Below are 17,906 nucleotides of genomic sequence, written 5' to 3' on the forward strand. Positions count from 1 at the left end.
TAGTAATTCATTTTCTAGTTAAAGTTAGAAGAGTTTTAACTATATTTGTTTTCTGTACTACATCGCGGGATGCTATGACGTCACACCCGGTTTCGCCGCGTCTTGTGGGAAAACGCCGGTTTGCGATAAAACGGGACGGCGGGGGGGAGCAGCATTACGCGAGCGGAGCGGCGGAGCCAAAACGCTGCTTTTAAGTTAAAGGCGATCAATAACTTTTCCTGGTAGGCTGCAGTATATATATTTTTTACCAGTCGTTAGGAGATATTGGAATGTTGTTCAGTAAAGAAGTATACGCAACGTATATTTAAAAGTAGCCGCGTTACGGGCACGGTTCGAAAAAAAGCATTTGCAATATGTATTTGTTTTTGTTACCATATGGATTTAATTAAAAGTTAAAAAATCCTCACGTGTAATATCTTTCTGTGTAAATATCTCATATTACAACGTGGGACACCTGCGGCCGAAAATCCGGTGCGGCCGAAAATCCGGTGCGGCCTTTACAAGTAAAAAATTGATTTTATTTCTAAAATTAGAGCCAGTGGCTTTTAATCAGGTGCGCTCTGTAGTCCGGAATCTACGGTATTTTATAAAAGATTTTCCTAACCCATATTTTTCCAATACCTTAAATAAAAAGCCCCATTCCAATCTATCAAATGCTTTTTCTGCATCCAAAGCAACTGCCACACTCATTTCCTCTTTCTTTTGTGCCAGATGAATTATGCTAAGTAACCGAGTTACATTATCCGCCAATTGTCTATTTTTAATAAAGCCTGTTTGATCCATATGTATTAATTTTGGTAAATAGATAATCTATTAGATAAAATTTTTGCTATTATTTTTATAATCATTATTCAACAAAGAGATAGGCCTATATGATGTTGGTTTTAAAGGATCTCTATCTTTTTTTAGCAATACTATTAGGATCGTTGTCAAAAAAGATTGTGGAAGTTTATGTGTTCTTTCTGCTTGAAATATTAACTCCATAAAGGGAGGGATTAATAAATCTTTAAATTTTTTTATAAAATTCAGGCGGAAAACCGTCTTCTCCTGGAGATTTGTTACTCTGGAGTGATCCTAAAGCTTCTTCAACCTCTTAATGTAAAGGGCTTATCTAATCCTTTCTGTTCTTCTGAATTCAATTTTGGAAGAGTTATTTGTGTTAAAAAAAATTTCTATCTCAGCAACCTCATTTTGTGATTCTGATTGATATAATTCGGAGTAAAATTTTTTAAAAGTTTCATTAATTTCTAAAGGTTTATAAGTAATTTTATTTGCACTTGTTCTAATTGCATTTATTGTTTTGGAAGCCTGCTCTGTTTTCAACTGCCAAGCAAGAATCTTGTGTGATCTTTCACCTAATTCGTGATATCTCTGTTTAGTTCTCATAATTACTTTTTCTGTTCGATATGTCTGGAGTGTATTATATTGTAGCTTCTTATTGACAAGTTGTCTTCGTTTTTCTTCTGTCATATACCTTTGGGATTCTTTTTCTAATTTTGTATTCTCTTTTTCTAATTGATCTATTTCTACCATATATTCCTTCTTAATTTTAGAAGTGTAACTTATTATCTGACCCCTCAAATATGCTTTCATCACTTCCCATAATATAAATTTATCATCAACTGAATGAGTTCATATCCAAAAAAAATTGGATCTGTTTTTTCATAAAATCACAAAAATCTTGACGTTTTAATAAAATTGAATTAAATCTCCATCAGTAAATCAATTCCTCCTTATCCATCATTATCATTGTCATTATCAAGGGGGAATGATCTGACAATATTTTTGCTTTATATTCCACACTTTTCACTCTATCCTGAATATTCATTGATAATAGGAAAAAATCAATCCTTGAATAAGTTTTATGTCTATTTGAATAAAATGAATAATCTCTTTCTCTTGGATTAATTCTTCTCCATATAGCAATCAAATTTAAGTCTTTCATCAATGATAAAGTTAGCTTTATTACTTTTGATTTTGTAACAGCCTTAGTTGACCTATCTAAAACTGGGTCTAAACAAAAGTTAAAATCTCCACCTATTAATATTTTATCATGTGCATCGGCCAAATTCAAAAAACCTCTTATATGAATTTTGCATCATTTTCATTTGGTGCATAAATGTTCATAAGAGTCCATAATTCCAAAAAGATTTGACAATGTATAATCACATATCTCCCCACAGAATCAATTAGTACATTTTGTATTTTAATTGGTAAGGTTTTATTAACCAAAATTGCAATTCCCCTCGACTTTGAATTAAATGAAGCTGCAATAACACTTCCAACCCAATCTCTCTTTAATTTCTGATGTTCTGTCTCTGTTAAATGTGTTTCCTGCAAAAAAGCTATATCTCCTTTCATTTTCTTAATATATGTTAAAACTCTTTTTCTTTTCACAGGTCCATTAAGCCCATTAACATTAAAACTTAAAAAATTGAGTAAATTAGTCATTCATAATACCTTGGGGAATCTCTTTAAAATTCTCCATGTTGCTATGTGTCTCCCCCCCAATCATCCAGGCAAAAAAAAGAAAAATAGACGAAAGATAGATAGTAAAGAAAAAAAATAACAAAATACCTTCCCCCACTAATGTTGTGAATGAATAGGAACACAACGTTACCCCCCTCCGTTTTATGGGTCATGGCAATCGCCATGATTACACACGTGAATCCCGCAGCAATCGAACAGAAGCTCCTCCAGCTCCCCCGTAACAAAAAAAAGATATATATAAGTGAAGAAAAAAAATAATATCTCTACTCCCAATTATTATTCCTCAATTATTTTTTATATCTTGTTCTCCTTCTATCATATACTTAAAGTATATTTGTGTATTCTTCTACTCATAAATGTCCATCAAATCCGATCCCTATCTCAATCTTCATCTTTAATCCATTTCATTTCCATAATTCTTTACCACATCTCGCGAATATTAGGAAGTTCTTGTACAAACTCCTCCGCTTTCTGATGAACAGTAAAAAATCTTCTTTTTTCGTCATCCAAAAAAATTATCAGTGTTGCTGGGTAGCTCAATATAAATTTATAACCCTTTTCCCATGAGATTTTTTTCACTGAATTAAATTCCTTCTGCCTCTTCAAAAGGTCGTAACTTATATCAGGATAAAAAAGAACTCTTTTCCCTTCCATCATCAATGGCCCATTTCTCTTTCTGGCACCTTGAGCAGCTGCCTTCAAGATCTTTTCTTTATCTTGATATCTTAAACATTTTATCAAGATTGATCGTGGATTTTGATCTTGTTGGGGCTTTGGTCTTAAAGCTCTATGAGCCCTTTCGATTTCAATTAACTGACTTCCCTCTTCCATTTCCAAGATTTCCGGAATCCATTTTTGAAAGAATTTTATTGAATCTTCTCCCTCTATACCTTCTTTAAGACCAACAATCTTAATATTGTTTCGTCTGCTGAAATTTTCGAGCACATCTACTTTTTCCAACAACCGTTTTCTTTCTGATGTCCAGGCAAGGATATTATCTTCCATCTTGTCCATTCTTTCAGTGTTGTCTCCCATTTGTTCTTCCAACTTTTTGTTTTTCCACCACCTTATCAGGTGTAATCTTCACATTTCTAATATCTGTTTTTATTACTTTTAATAAATGCATTATTTGTATCAGGGCTTTTCTTATGTCTCCAGAAAGTTTTCCACCTTTAATTTCCTCCTGTTCTTCTTCTTCATCTATTTCTTCATCTGTGTTTTCCAGAGAGTATGATTCTACTTCCGGTTCACTTTCATTTTCACTTCCAGTCGCAGTTGGAACTTGTAGTTCTGTTTGCACCTGTTTGTGCATACTCGTTTCTTCACGCCTGCGCATCTCCCGCTGTTTCTTCTTGGAGACCGTTGATATTGCCGCAGCCTCTTGCCCTGCACCATCGGAGGCGACATGTACTTCGCCAGGAAGGGAACCAACTTGAGTACGAGGCTCCGCCAAAACAGCCGGACCTCTTTCCCCGCCAACTCGCGCTGTCTTCAACGTAGTAATTCTCTTCTGTTTCTGTTTAGGAGGCATATCTAAAGATAGTCCTGAATTTTTTATAAGTAGTTTCTAGAAGGTATTTATTAACTCTTCTTCACTTAAACTTTGTTTTATTGGTTTTTACGGGAGAGCTGGATTTCCACGTCTCGATCCTACGTCATCAGGTGCATTTTTGTAAACATTTTAACAAATTATATGTCAGAAATATGGCACTAAATATTTTGAATGTAATAAGAAATTACTGGGGAAGTACTCCTGAGATAGCCAGATCTTAAAGCAAGGATTTGCTCTCTGTACTTAACCAAACTTAACAGTAACAAGATCTAACATTTTCCATCCTCACTTTTTAATGTATTGCAGTGTTCTATCCATTTAGCTGTGAATTTGGCTAAAAAATGCTAAATATTTCCACCTATAGTAATTCATTGGAGTAGAGCATTAATGAACTTGTGCAGGATTGGAGCCCAGGTACCATCAAAGGTTATTGATAGAAAGCGGAGTCATCTGTAATTAGTATTTAACAGTGTGAGAAGTATGCTCAGATTACTGGCAAAGGTTTGTATGTTAAAGATGCAGTACAGCTTTAAGAACATAAGAAACTTAAGAAATAGGAGCACTAGGCCATTTGGCCCATTGAGCCTGCCCTACCATTCAGTAAGATCATGGCTGATCTGTCCATAAACTCAGCTCCATATTTTATTGTATTGGACTGGAGTGGGTCATAATTAAAAAGGTATATATTCCCTAATGTAATTTATTCACTTAAATTGACTAATTTGTGACTTTTCCAAAGGAAAAAAAGGCTTATTTGTTATTAAAACACAATCAATAATCCAGAGTTTAACAAGAAATTTGGTTTGTTAAATCTTTTGAGGGCTTTTCTAAAGATAAGTGTAAAGTCTGCCTACCAAGTAATATGTGTGGCGTATGTGTCTTGAAAATGAGAACACTCTACTATTAGCTCTGTGTAATTATTAATGTTCTTCCTTTTGGGTTAGAAAGGTTTTAAGTGCAAACCCAAGGCATATTTCACCAAAATGTTTATTTTTGAGAAGGGAGTGCAGCACTTAGAATGAGCTAAAATTGTGGGCTGCCTTTAAGGATGAAGTGCTTAAGGTACAATTGAGGCATTTTTCCACATGAGGATACGCTGGAGGAGGGTAAAACCCAGGTGTGTATGGTGTGTGGGTGATAGGCAAATAGAAATGGGAAAGGTGAACAAAGGGAGAAAGAGCCCAAATTGTCTGGTAGGAGTGGAAAAGGAACATGCATAATGGGTTATTTGAAATTCGGAAATTCAGTATTTATACCAAGTTCATGGGTAACCAAGTTTTTCTAGTTTGGATTTGGCCTCACACTAGCAGTGGAGAAGGCTGATGACAGACAAAATAAAGTGACATACAACTGGAGGTTGAAGATGGTTATTGCACACAAAGAACAGGTGTTCTGACAAATAATTCTCATCTGCACTTGGTCTTGTTAACGTAGAAGAGGCTACAGCAAAAACACCAAATGTAATAGATGGGGGTTGAAGTGGTTTTAACGAATATTTCCCTTACTTCAAAGTGTGATTAGGTTCTTGGATAATGGTGAGGGAGGTGGGAAATCAAAAAGAATGTACAAGGGAAGACAAGGTATAAAGAAGCTTCATATGACGAGAGAAAACTGATAAGCTGAAGATGTCTGAAATAAAAACATCTGCTGTTTTCATTCCTACCTGTGGCCATCAAACTTTACTACTCCTCCCTTGGAGTGTCAGATACCCTGAGCCAATAGGCTGGTCCTGGACTTATTTCCACTTGGCATGATTAACTTATAATTATTTAATTATTTATGGTTCTATATCGCTATATTTCTTCACTATTCTTGGTTGGTGCGGCTGTAATGAAACCCAATTTCCCTCGGGATCAATAAAGTATGTCTGTCTGAAGGAGCTTCATCTTAAAATATTAGCTGTTTCTCTTTCCACAGATGTTGCTTGATCTGTGAGGTTTTCCAGCATTTTCTGTTTTTGTTGTTTATAACAAATATTGGATTGCAAAATACCACAGAGAGCCAGCCTAATTATAAAATAATTGCAGGGGAAATAACAATTAAAATGAAAACAAATGGGAAGAGATAATTTGCCAACTTAAGTTGGAACCTTAGGCGTATAAGTGGTAAAAGGCTAGTAGATGGAGGAATAGTTATAATGAAGATTTTCGTGGAAGTCATTGATAAGGTACTGTGAATACTTTGCAGGAGGAGCGGTTATATATGCACAAATCATTGAAGGCAGCAAGGCAGGTTGAGAAGACTAATACAATATGCATAATCCTGGATTTATCAATAAAGGGAGGAAGTCATGCTAAAACTTTGAAACACTGGTGTGGCCTAACTGTAGTATTGTGTTCAATTTTGATCACCACATTATTTAAAAGAATGTGATGACTTTATAGAAGGCAAAGAAGAAAGTTAAATAACATCTATAAAATGCTCAGAGGCCTGAACAGAGTCAATAGTGGGAAGCTGCTCCCTTTGGTGGAAGGATTGAGACTTTAAATGTCACAAATGTGAAACAAGGGGAAGGGAATTAAGAGTAACTAGAGGAAAATCTTTATTCAGTGGGTATTTGGAATACACTTCATGCAGATGTAGTGGAGGCAGATTCTATTATTGGCTTTATAAGAAATTGGCTAAATAGGTGAAGAAAATTTTGCAAGGCCTTTCAGAAAGGCCCAAGGGCTGGAACAAGCAGGTTGTTCTGGCATGATGCGCCAAATGATTGCCTCCTGTGCAGTAACAATTCTGTAATTCTATATTAAATTGTGGTCCTATTTTAGTCATCAATGTCAAATAATATTAAACATAAGCAAGAAATATTTGGTCTTCAGTATCATGAACAAATATAGCCATTCATCACAGTGCTTTGTGGAAGTTTTGTTTGTCCAAAGTGACTCATCACATTTGAAATAAATTTTCAGAAGCTCATGAAAATGTGATTTTTAAAATAACATAGGCTGCAGATATAACTTTTTTGTACTATTCATTAAAACTCAATTATTTTAAATTGTCGTATCATGTCAATTGCATAAAGTATTTTAAAAAGTCAAGTGCTGAACCTGAACTACGATGCATGTCTGCTTTTATACAAATTCTTCTGGTTTACTAATTTTACCTTTCCTCCCCAATTTCAGTTTGGCAGTTGATGGGTTTGGTCAACCAGTTAACTTTCCTGGACGTCCAGTCACAGCTTACGGTTACCGTCCAGATGATCCTTACCTCTATCCATTTGGAACCAGATAAGCTCAGCCAGTTATTTATTAATGCTTTTGTAACATTCCTTGTACATAAACTGCAAATGTATTGTACTGTGGGTCTTTGTTTGCACTGCACTGTGTCAGAGCTGAGATGTGAATTACAATTATATACATAATAGTCTAATGTCCTGACTGCAATATATTAACGATATTTGAATTATTTAATGTGTTTTCTGCTTTTATCCTTTTGAAACACTGGATTAGTCTGAAGAGCGTAACTGGAACAAAGTCTCCAATACACAAACTGTAGTCTTAAATCGTTCAATTCTTTAGCTAAAAATTTACTATTTAATTTATGGGATATCATTTTGTTACTCTAAAAATGTTTATAGCAATTTTACTTTTAAAGCTGTTTACTACAAATAGCAGTATTTTAAATTGTTCGCATTTTGTGTAATCATTTCTGAAAATAATGTCATATTTGTAACTTTAAATAACATGAATTGTGTCTAGTAATAGGTTATTACATTTTTTTTGTTTGTTCCACGTCCATTATAATTGTTTCTATTTATTTTGCCATTTCTGCAATCTGACCAAATATGGATTGAAATAAATATTGGCACCATTGTCTGTTTTGCAATTTAGAACACTACTAAATTAATAAATGAGAACTTAAAATAAACACAGGCAAAATCATGTATGTACTCTTCTTCTCTCAGAGGTATATTTCTGAAGTAGAACTTTATCCTATGGTTTCAGAGTAGACAATTTGCTGGACACATGACCCTTCATTAAAATCGGGAAAGCTTCCCAGCAGACTTGCAGCATCTGCAGCTTTTTATTTTCATTTACTATGCAAGATTCTTTCTTGTTCTTTGTGTCTGAAGTAAAAGATAACTTGGCTACTTGTGGGTGCAATCATAATGTTTAGTTTCTTCCCTGTGGGAGAGAAATCTCAAGACATCTTGTCTAGTTCTGCCCATAACATCTCAGCAGTGTCTTTTCTAAGTACTTGACCTTCCTTTAGTCTCAATCCACAGCTGCTAACTCTTAAGAGTTCAATGAACAATTTTACTCCGGGAAGAATGGTGTTATGTCTTTTTTACTTTGTGCTAATTAAGATAAATGATCTTGTCACACCATATGAATTCCTTTCTAACAATCGAGGAATCTTAGTCTAAAAATTGCCAGAGAAAGTTACTTAGCATTTCTAATGTAGCAAATGGGTAGTTTAGTTGTGCAAATTGCCTCCACAACCTAACTACAAATTAAGTTTTTTTGCACACGAATCCCATAAACTTGGCCTGTAAATTGTGACCATGCACATATCCATCTATGTTTAAACTTTCTACACAAAATGTATGCAGAACTTTACGGAGCTTTCAACTCTTTTTAGGTTCTCTGAGGATATTGCAGATGTGTTTGATGGAAGTAGATCTCAAATATGGTACTGAAAAATACAAAGCTCAACCTAGAACTGTGAAAGTTTGGGTTCCTCCACAAAACACATTGAGACACCTCAGAGGTCAAACAATTCCAGAAGAGTTGAGTTCACTGAGAAAATTTCTCAAGAGGTAACCAAAAGCTGGGGCAAAAAAAAGTACACATTATCTGAAAACAAGAATAACTCTCAATGCCTCTGCTTTGATTCATAAATTTTTATTTCAAATTTTGGAATAAGATATGTAGTAACAATTCCAAGTTTTTGAGGAAAATGAAGGACAGCTGAAAGAGGCATTAAATTTCAGTAAATTAAATTCAAGGCTGAAAGTTAATACAATAATTACAATATCTAGAAATTTAGTTAAGCAAGACATTATGCTTAAAACCAATATAATTGCTTTGACAGAAGTAAACACAAGAGTATTCTTAATGTCAGTAAAACACCAAGACCAGGCCTCTTGGTGTAACATATCTATATTTGGTACCACTGTATCACTTTAAGGGAGATAAATGATCATCTCCCAGATGATCAAATACATGGTGTTTTGTAGTTTTGACACAATAGTAATAAATAAGAACTTTGCAGATGCTTATTACCATGTTAGTATGGGACTGGTGTGCAGGTGGCTCCTTAAGACATCCCTTTGTCACATGTACAGTGTTGAGTTAGAAGAGCTTACATTGTTAATTCTGTAAAGCTATAATCGAAGATAATTTCATTTGCACTACGCTGCAAACTGATGCTTCATCTGTTCACAACTCTAAATTTGATATATCTTCAGATGTGGTAATGTGCAACCCTTTTTTGTTTATCTTAGTTTTGTTCATTGATCAAAGCATTACATTATGCCTCGTGGTTATGTCATATTAGATTTTTTTCCTGTTGTACTATGTCAAAGCAATAATATTTGTTTTAGAGACTATCTTGTTTGTAAGTGTGGTCTTTGTGAATAATATGTGTGGCTTAGAAAGGAGTTATTCTGAAGTTTGTTCGTGGGTCAATCGGACCATCTACATTTTCATTCAGAGGTACAAGCACATGTCCTTGCAGAACTCCATTGGTATCAGATCATTGCAACACCCCTCTATCAATACCCTGTCTTCTCCAATTAGGCCAATTCTGTATGTAATCTTCTGGATCATCCCACCATTGGACATCTTGTTACTAAAGTCCATGTATACAACTGCCCTACCCTTATTAATCATATTTGTCTCCTTAAAAAAACATAAAATTTGAGGCAGGACCTCCTTCAACAAAGTCATGCTGACTATCCCTGACAGGAACATGCAAAGAAATCTTGTTCCTAAGAAACTTTTCCAAAAACTGGCTTATAATTTCCTGGTTTGTTCTTACTGCTCTTTATAAATGAAGGGCAACACTGTCTATTCTTATCACAAACAAGAGAGAATCTGCAGCTGCTGGAAATCCAAGCAACGCACGCAAATGCAAGTGATGATAAACCTGATTCTGATGTGGGTCTGTATTGTAGACTGAGAGTGGGAAGGGGGCAGGGAGAGGCGAATCTTGGTTGATATAAGAGGGAGGGAGCTGGAAGCACCAGAGAAACATTCTATAATGATCAATATTGGAACCAAAAGACTTTGCCTGGTGTTCCAGGGCTGGATTTAGCTGCATCTGCATCTCCTCCAATCCTGGCACTCTTTCTCTGCCACCTGTCCCATACCTCTCCTGCCAGTACTCCACCTTCACCATTCCCAACATCCTTTACCAGATTTACAAACTTGCTCTCTGCTCCACATTGGTAAATACAGTATTGTGCAAAAGTCTTAGGCACCCTAGCTATATATATATAGCTCCAATTTCATACCACTTCCTTAAGATATGGATTGGTAGGTTAATAAAATTGTCCCTAATATACATGAGACTAATAAAATCTGGTGAAAGTTGATGGGAATGTGGAGAGAATAAAATGACATTTGTGTAAGTGGGTATATGGAAGACTCTTGGCCAAGGGGCTGTTTCTAAGCAGTATGACTTACTTTAGTTTTTGTTAATTTTCTCCTTCTGTCTGCTTCCTTCAACCATTACTGGATGATCTCTACTATTTATCCACATGGCAACCTAGCAACACCTTGTGATAGGAAATATTCTGTGAACCTCCTCCTTCCCACCTTAAATCTACTCCCTATGATAGGGTGGGGAACTACGTAGTTTAATTTGTCACCTCTCCTAATTTTGTATACCATCATCATGTCACCTCTTAGCTTGCTTGGCTCCAGGCAAAACAGACACGGAGCTCTCTCTATAACACAAGCCTTCCAATCCAGGCAACATCTTTGTGAATCTTTTCTACACTGTCTCCAGCTAAAATCCAGTTTCCCGATATTGAAGCAACAAATTGTGTGCAGTATAGTCTGAATAAACGTGTTCGTAATCAGTGCAGTCTGATTTAGGTGGAGCTGGTCCGTTAGACTCCTTGTCTTCAAAAAGTGGAATGGATTCTTTTATAGCATACCTCTAGTTTAGTTGAAGTTGACAAAAACCTGCAAAATGAATTTTATAAAAGATCTTTTTGTTCGAATATAAAAACCAGTATGTTATGTGAACAAATACAATGCACTGGATAGTTCACGAATAGAATGAAGCATCGAATTCTGTTCAATTGATTCAGGTTGACTGTGTGGTTAAGAAGGCATACGGTGCATTGGCCTTCATCAACTGTGGGATTGAGTTTAAGAGCTGAGAGGTAATGTTGCAGCTATATAGGATACTGGTCAGACTCCACTTGGAGTACTGTGCTCAGTTCTGGTTGCCTCACTACAGGAAGGATGTGGAAGCCATAGAAAGGGTGCAGAGGAAATTTACAAGGATGTCGCCTGGATTGGTGAGCATGCCTTATGAGAATAGGTTGAGTGAACTCAGCCTTTTCTCCTTGGAGCAACGGAGGATGAGAGGTGTATAAGATGATGAGAGGCATTGATCTTGTGGATAGTCAGAGGCTTGTTCCAAGGGCTGTAATTGCTAACTCGAGAGGGCACGGTTTTAAGGTGCTTGGAAGTAGGTACAGAGGAGATGTCAGGGGTAAGTTTTTTACGCAGAGGGTGGTGAGTGTGTGGGATGGGCTGCCGGTGATGATGGTGGAGGCAGATACAATAAGGTCTTTTAAGAGAATCCTGGATAGGTACATGGAGCTTAGAAAAACAGAGAGCTATGGGTAACCCTAGGTAATTTCTAAAGTAAGTACATGTTCGGCACAGCATCATGGGCCAAAGTGCCTGTATTGTGCTGCAGATTTTCTATGTTTCCATGATGAGTAGGTCCAAGAGATTGTGAAGAAAAAACAAAGAGAATGGTTTCATAGCTAATGAGCTACTATACAAAAGGAGAAACTGAGCTTATGGAAATTGAAAAGGGACTTGAGAGGGTTTCAGATTTAGATATGGGAATATCTTCCTTCTGTTTACCCTTAACTGTTCAAGTACAAGCGAGCATCAACTTTAAAGACTGGGAAAAGGCTGAAACTGGAAAACAAAGAAGAATCTTGTTTAAAAAAAACCTCGATGCAGTTAGAATCTTGGATTCACTTCCTGCAAGATAATAGAAACAGAATCAGTTCCTTCACAAGATGAACTTTATATGCATTTGAGAGAAACTAATTTCCAGAATGATGGTGATAACATGGGGAAATAGAGTTGGTTTAATTACTTGGACATGTATTGAGTTGACTGATCGGTCTAGTTGCATTTACAGTCACAGTGATGCAGTGATGAAACACATCAGCAGCTGCCTGAGAGGCAACTTGGATCCCCTCCAATTTGCCTACCAGAGCAACAGGTCCACAGCGGTGCCATCTCATTGGCTCTTCACACAACCCCGGAATGTGTGAACAGCAAAGATGCATGCATCATGATATTCTTTATCGATTACAGCTCAGCACTTATTACCATCATTGCCTCAGAACTAATCAATAAGCACCAAGACTTTGGTCTCAATACCCCCCCCCCCCCCCCACTCCCAGTGCAATTGGATCCTGGATTTCCTAACGCAAAAACATTTCCACAACCTTCATCAGCACAGGTGCACCACAGGGCTTCTTGCTTTGCCCCCTGCTCTACTCACTTTGCACCTATAACTCAGTGTCTAAGCACAGCTCCAACACCATATCCGTTTGTTGAGGACACCACTGTTGTGGACCATATTAAAGGTGGTGATGAATCAACATATGGGGGGAGGGGGAAGAATTGAACTTTTTTTCTTCTTCAATCTTTTTATTAAGTTTCCAATAAACAATATTAACACTAATACATAGAGATCAGGAGTACATTAATAACGGTTAACATGTAGAAACACATATTCCAAGTAACAAATGGAGTCTAACCTCCCAATCTCTTAGTAATTAGCCATGAAAAAGATAATTATTATAAAAAAGAGAAAAAAAAACCCCCAAACTAAAACAAACTAACCTAAAAAAAAACTAAGATTGGGTTGCCATAATTTATTGGTTAAAAAAATTTTTTGTCGTTTAACCCCGCTCCTCTATCCATAAAAAAAATTACTGAATAAAGGATTCAGAAAGGATCAACTTACATCATATGAAAATATTGAATAAAAGGCTTCCAAGTTTCTTCAAATTTAACAGAGGGGTCCATAGTACTGCTCCTAATCTTTTCCAAATTTAAACATGCAATTGTTTGGGAAAACCATTGAAATGTGGTAGGTGGATTGGAATCTTCCCATTTAAATAAAGTTGATCTTCTGGCTATTAATGTCACGAAAGCAATTAAATGACAAGCTGATGAGGATAAATAAATAGAGTTGCAAAGATTGCAGTGATAGGATGAGGATTTAAATCAACACAACTGCTGAAATAATATCAAAAATATCTTTCCAATATTTTCTTAACAGAGGGCACGACCAGAACATATGTGTTAAAGAAGCTATTTCAGAGTTACATCTATCACAAACAGGGTTTATATGACAGTAAAAACGTGCTAACTTACCCTTGGACATATGAGCCCTATGAACCACCTTAAATTGTATCAAAGCATGTCTGGCACACATTGATGAAGTATTAACTAGTTTAAGAATTTTCTCCCATTCCTCTGTAGATAAAGATATTTGAAGTTTTCTTTCCCACTCATTCTTACTTTTATCAGAAGTATGTAGACGTATTTTCGTAATCAAATCATAAATAATTGTTATTAAACTCTTCTGAAAGGGGTTTAAACCCAAATTTTTTTCTGTAATTTTGATTGGATGTGATATCAGAAAGGTAGGTAAAGTAACATTCAGTAAGTTTCTAATCTGTAGATATCTGAAAAAGTGTGATCTAGGCAAATTATATTTATTAGACAACTGTTCAAAAGACATAAAACAATAATCTGTAAATAAATCACAAAAACATGTTATTCCTTTTGTTTTCCATAACAAAAAGGCTTGATCAATTCTAGATGGTTGGGAAAAAAAAGTTAGGTATAATAGAGCTTGACAGGATAAAATTATTCAATACAAAAAATTTACGAAATTGAAGAGAATTGAAAATTTGATTAGGTGTTGTCATATCAACAACCTGTCGATGACAGCAAGACTAAGGAACTGATTGTAGCTTTCCAGAGAGGGAAATCAGAGGTCCATGGGCCAATCCTCATTGGAGGATCAGAGGAGGAGAGGGTTAGCAACTTTAAATTGCTGGGGGTTACTATTTCTGAGGACCTGTCCTGGACCCAGCAGTAAATGCAATTGCGGTGAAAACATGGCAGTGTCTCTACTTCCTTAGGAGTCTGCGGAGATTCAGAAGACATCAGAAACTTTGACAAACCTCTATAGGTGTGTAGTGGAGAGTGTATTGACTGGCTGCATCACAGCCTGGTATGGAAACACAAATGCATTTTAACAGAAAATCCTACAAAAGGTGGTGGATTCAGCCCTGTACATCACGGGTAAAACCCTCCCAACCATTGAGTACATTTATATGAAATGCTGTTGCAGGAAAGCAGCATCCATCATCATAGATCCTCACCACCCAGGCCATTGCTCTTTTCTCACTGCTGCCATCAGGTAAAGGTACAAGAGCCTCAGGACTCACACCACCACGTTCAAGAACAGTTACTACCTTTCAACAGTCAGGCTTTTGAACAAAGGGGGATAACAATGCTAGCTTGCCCATCCATTAAGATGTTCCTATAACTAATGATCTCACCTTAAGGATTCTTTATTTTGTTATTTTATGTTTTTGTTATTTATTGCTATTTACTGTATTTATATTTGCATTGCAGAGTTTGTCTTCTGCACTTTTGTTGATCTTTCATTGATCTTGTTATAGTTACTGTTCTATAGATTTGCTGAGTATGGCCACAGGAAAATGTAGCTCAGGTTGTATGTGGTGATATTTATGAAATCTGATAATAAAATTTTTGTAAGAAGAGAAAGGGTTAAGGTTAGACTGTGCTAAGATCTAAGCTTACAAAACATATGCTGACACATTGCTAAATAAGGATATAAGATTCTTGCAAAACTGTATAGGTACAATCTGTACCTTGTGGTAATCATGAAGAACTAAAAAGGAGTCATTAAGCTAGGAGCTGAGAGCGGAGGTGGATGAAACAGATGGAGATAAGCTGTACTCTTGTGGCTAACTCCAAGGCCGATGAGTGTTTGAAAACTTGGCAGACATGGCTCTGCGGATGGCTAACTCCAAGGACAGAGGATATGAGAAAATGTGTATGTGACCCCCGAAATGTACAAGCCTGTGGGGAGGGGGAGAGTGGAGCTGACTATGAATAATTGTAGGAATGATACAGCAACTGAGGGACACGTGATAACCTACTTGAAACTGTATAAAAGGAAATGAAATGTAATGCTCTGGGCTCAATACTGCTGGAGCAGTTTTGGGTCCGACTCTGCAGACTCGTGAAAAATAAAGCTTTGCCGCTTTGCAGTTTGCTGAGACTCAGAGTGTAGGATTATTTCTGACAGCTGGGGGCTCGTCCGGGATCCCCACTCCGGTCGTGGAGGGCGAGAGGAAGGACATCGGAGAAGGTGCACCCTGCCGAGTTCGGCAGTCCCTGATTCCTTGCTCGTCGTCTGAAACGGCTTGAGCGAGTGAGATCCGGACAGCGCAAGGCGGCAAAGCAGGGAGGAAAGGAGACGGTTCTACGGCACACCGGGTAAGTGAGACTAGCTAACTGAGATCTAGGTGGGTGTGACCGGGTAAAGTAGGTGTGACGACACCTAGAGTAAAAAGAACCGGGCCGGGAAGGGAATAATGGGAGGGGGAAGCTCAAAGGAAGAGGAGCCGGAGAGTTCGGGTTTGTTCCCGAAGGTACCTCCTGATAGCCCCCTCGGTAGAATGTTTGCAGGATGGGGATATGGACGAACAAAGGGAAAGCAGAAAAAGAGAATGGTAGAATATTGCAAATTATGGTCCAAACAGCCAATAAAAGGGTCCTCGGTATGGTGGCCACCATTTGGGTCAGATGAGGATTGGGTTAGACAGGCCTTAAACATATATGTAAACTCTAAACCAAATGTGAGAGAGGAAGAAAATGAGTATGCCTCTTGCTGGGTTCCCGGACCAGGAGACTCCGCAAGAAGTTTTAAACTAGAAACTAAAACTAAGGAGGAAGAGCCTCCTTGGGAAGTGTTGAATCATCTACCTCCCCCTTATGTTCCCCGGCCCCAGCAGCCCGAACAAGCTGCTAGTGCTCCGCATCCGGATGATCCGCAACGGCAGGCGGAAGAGGAGAGAGAGAAAGAAGAGGAGGAATGGGAGGAAGAAGAAGAGAAAAGAGATGAGGAGCGAAAAGAATGGATAGATAGAGACAGAAAGAGGGAAGAGGAAGGAAAGGATCCCCCGAGGTCCCGACTCCCTAAGATGAAGACCCGTTCGGGAGCAAAGAAAGGGTCACAGAGGAAAGAAGAGGGAGAAGCAAAATTATGTCCCCTCAGGGAGGTCCCGATGAGTGGACCAAATGGAGGAACGGGCTATGTAAATGTACCCCTGACTAGCACTGAAGTGAGGACCTTCAAGAAAGAAATGAAGAATCTATTGGAGGACCCGATGGGGCTGGCTGAACAGTTGGATCAATTCCTAGGACCCAACATATACACTTGGGACGAAATGTACTCCATTATGGGAACTCTCTTTTCCACCCAGGAAAGACAGATGATAAGACAGGCAGCAATAGTAATGTGGAAGTCGGATATGAAGATAGGGCAACAAGGCAAGACCTTCTCCTGCTGCCCTCGGCAGGATTCAACCTATTAGGAAGGGACCTGCAAGTGCAACTGGGCATTGGAACAGTGCCGAACAATGGAGAAATAATAGTAAAATTATTCGCATTAAAAGAAGAGGACGACCAGAAAATAGAGCCCGAGGTGTGGTATAGAGAGGGAAATAGGGGAGGATTGAACATCAGCCCTCTACAGATCACCTTGCTACCGGACGGTCGCCCAGTAAGGAGGAAGCAGTATCCCATTGCGATGGAAGGAAGAAAAGGGCTGCAGCCGGTAATTGAAGGGCTGATCGCAGATGGACTGCTGGAAGAATGTATGTCGCCATATAATACCCCCATCCTCCCGGTGCGAAAGCCGGACGGGACTTATCGGATGGTACAAGACCTGCGGGGTCTAAATGCAGTAGTCCAGACCCGATACCCGGTAGTACCCAACCCGTACACCCTGATGAGTAAAATCTCCCCTGACCATGAATGGTTCAGTGTAATAGATCTAAAAGATGCTTTCTGGAGTTGCCCGCTAGAAGAAAGCAGTCGGGACATGTTTGCGTTTGAATGGGAAAATCCTACAACAGGGCGGAAAAGACAACTCAGATGGACGGTCCTGCCGCAAGGATTCACTGAGTCACCTAACCTATTCGGGCAGGTCTTGGAGCAAGTACTAGCGGAATTCCAATGTGCTCCAGAGAACCAACTGCTACAGTATGTGGATGATTTATTACTATCCGGGCCAACACAGAAAGGGGTGCAGGAAGATACCATCAGATTACTGAACTTCCTAGGGAAAAAGGGGCTACGGGTCTCCAAGAAAAAGTTACAATTCGTGGAAAAGGAAGTAAGGTATCTGGGACACCGGGTCAGTAAGGGACAGCGAAGCATTACCCCAGAAAGGATAGCTGGAATAACAGGGATGTCGCTACCTCGTACCAAGAAGGAGATACGACAGTTCCTGGGGTTAGTGGGGTATTGTCGAATCTGGATTGAGAATTATACTCCCCTGGTGAAATTTCTGTATGATAAACTCGGGCAAGATGAGCAAA

The 17,906-nt window shown here is 38.1% G+C and overlaps 1 protein-coding gene across 2 annotated transcripts in view; it reads left to right on the forward strand.

Annotated features, from left to right (window-relative positions):
- kifap3a (kinesin-associated protein 3a) overlaps positions 1–7,923 on the forward strand; it is a 204,630-nt gene extending 196,707 nt beyond the window's left edge. For both annotated transcript variants that reach the window (XM_073063254.1, XM_073063255.1), the window contains one exon: positions 7,165–7,923. In XM_073063254.1, the coding sequence (XP_072919355.1) occupies positions 7,165–7,273 (109 nt within the window). In that variant the 3' untranslated portion in view covers positions 7,274–7,923. The remainder of the gene's footprint in view (positions 1–7,164) is intronic.
- Positions 7,924–17,906: the final 9,983 nt, after the last annotated feature.

The sequence above is a fragment of the Hemitrygon akajei genome, chromosome 12, assembly GCF_048418815.1.
Source record: "Hemitrygon akajei chromosome 12, sHemAka1.3, whole genome shotgun sequence".
Taxonomy (NCBI): Eukaryota; Metazoa; Chordata; class Chondrichthyes; order Myliobatiformes; family Dasyatidae; genus Hemitrygon; species Hemitrygon akajei.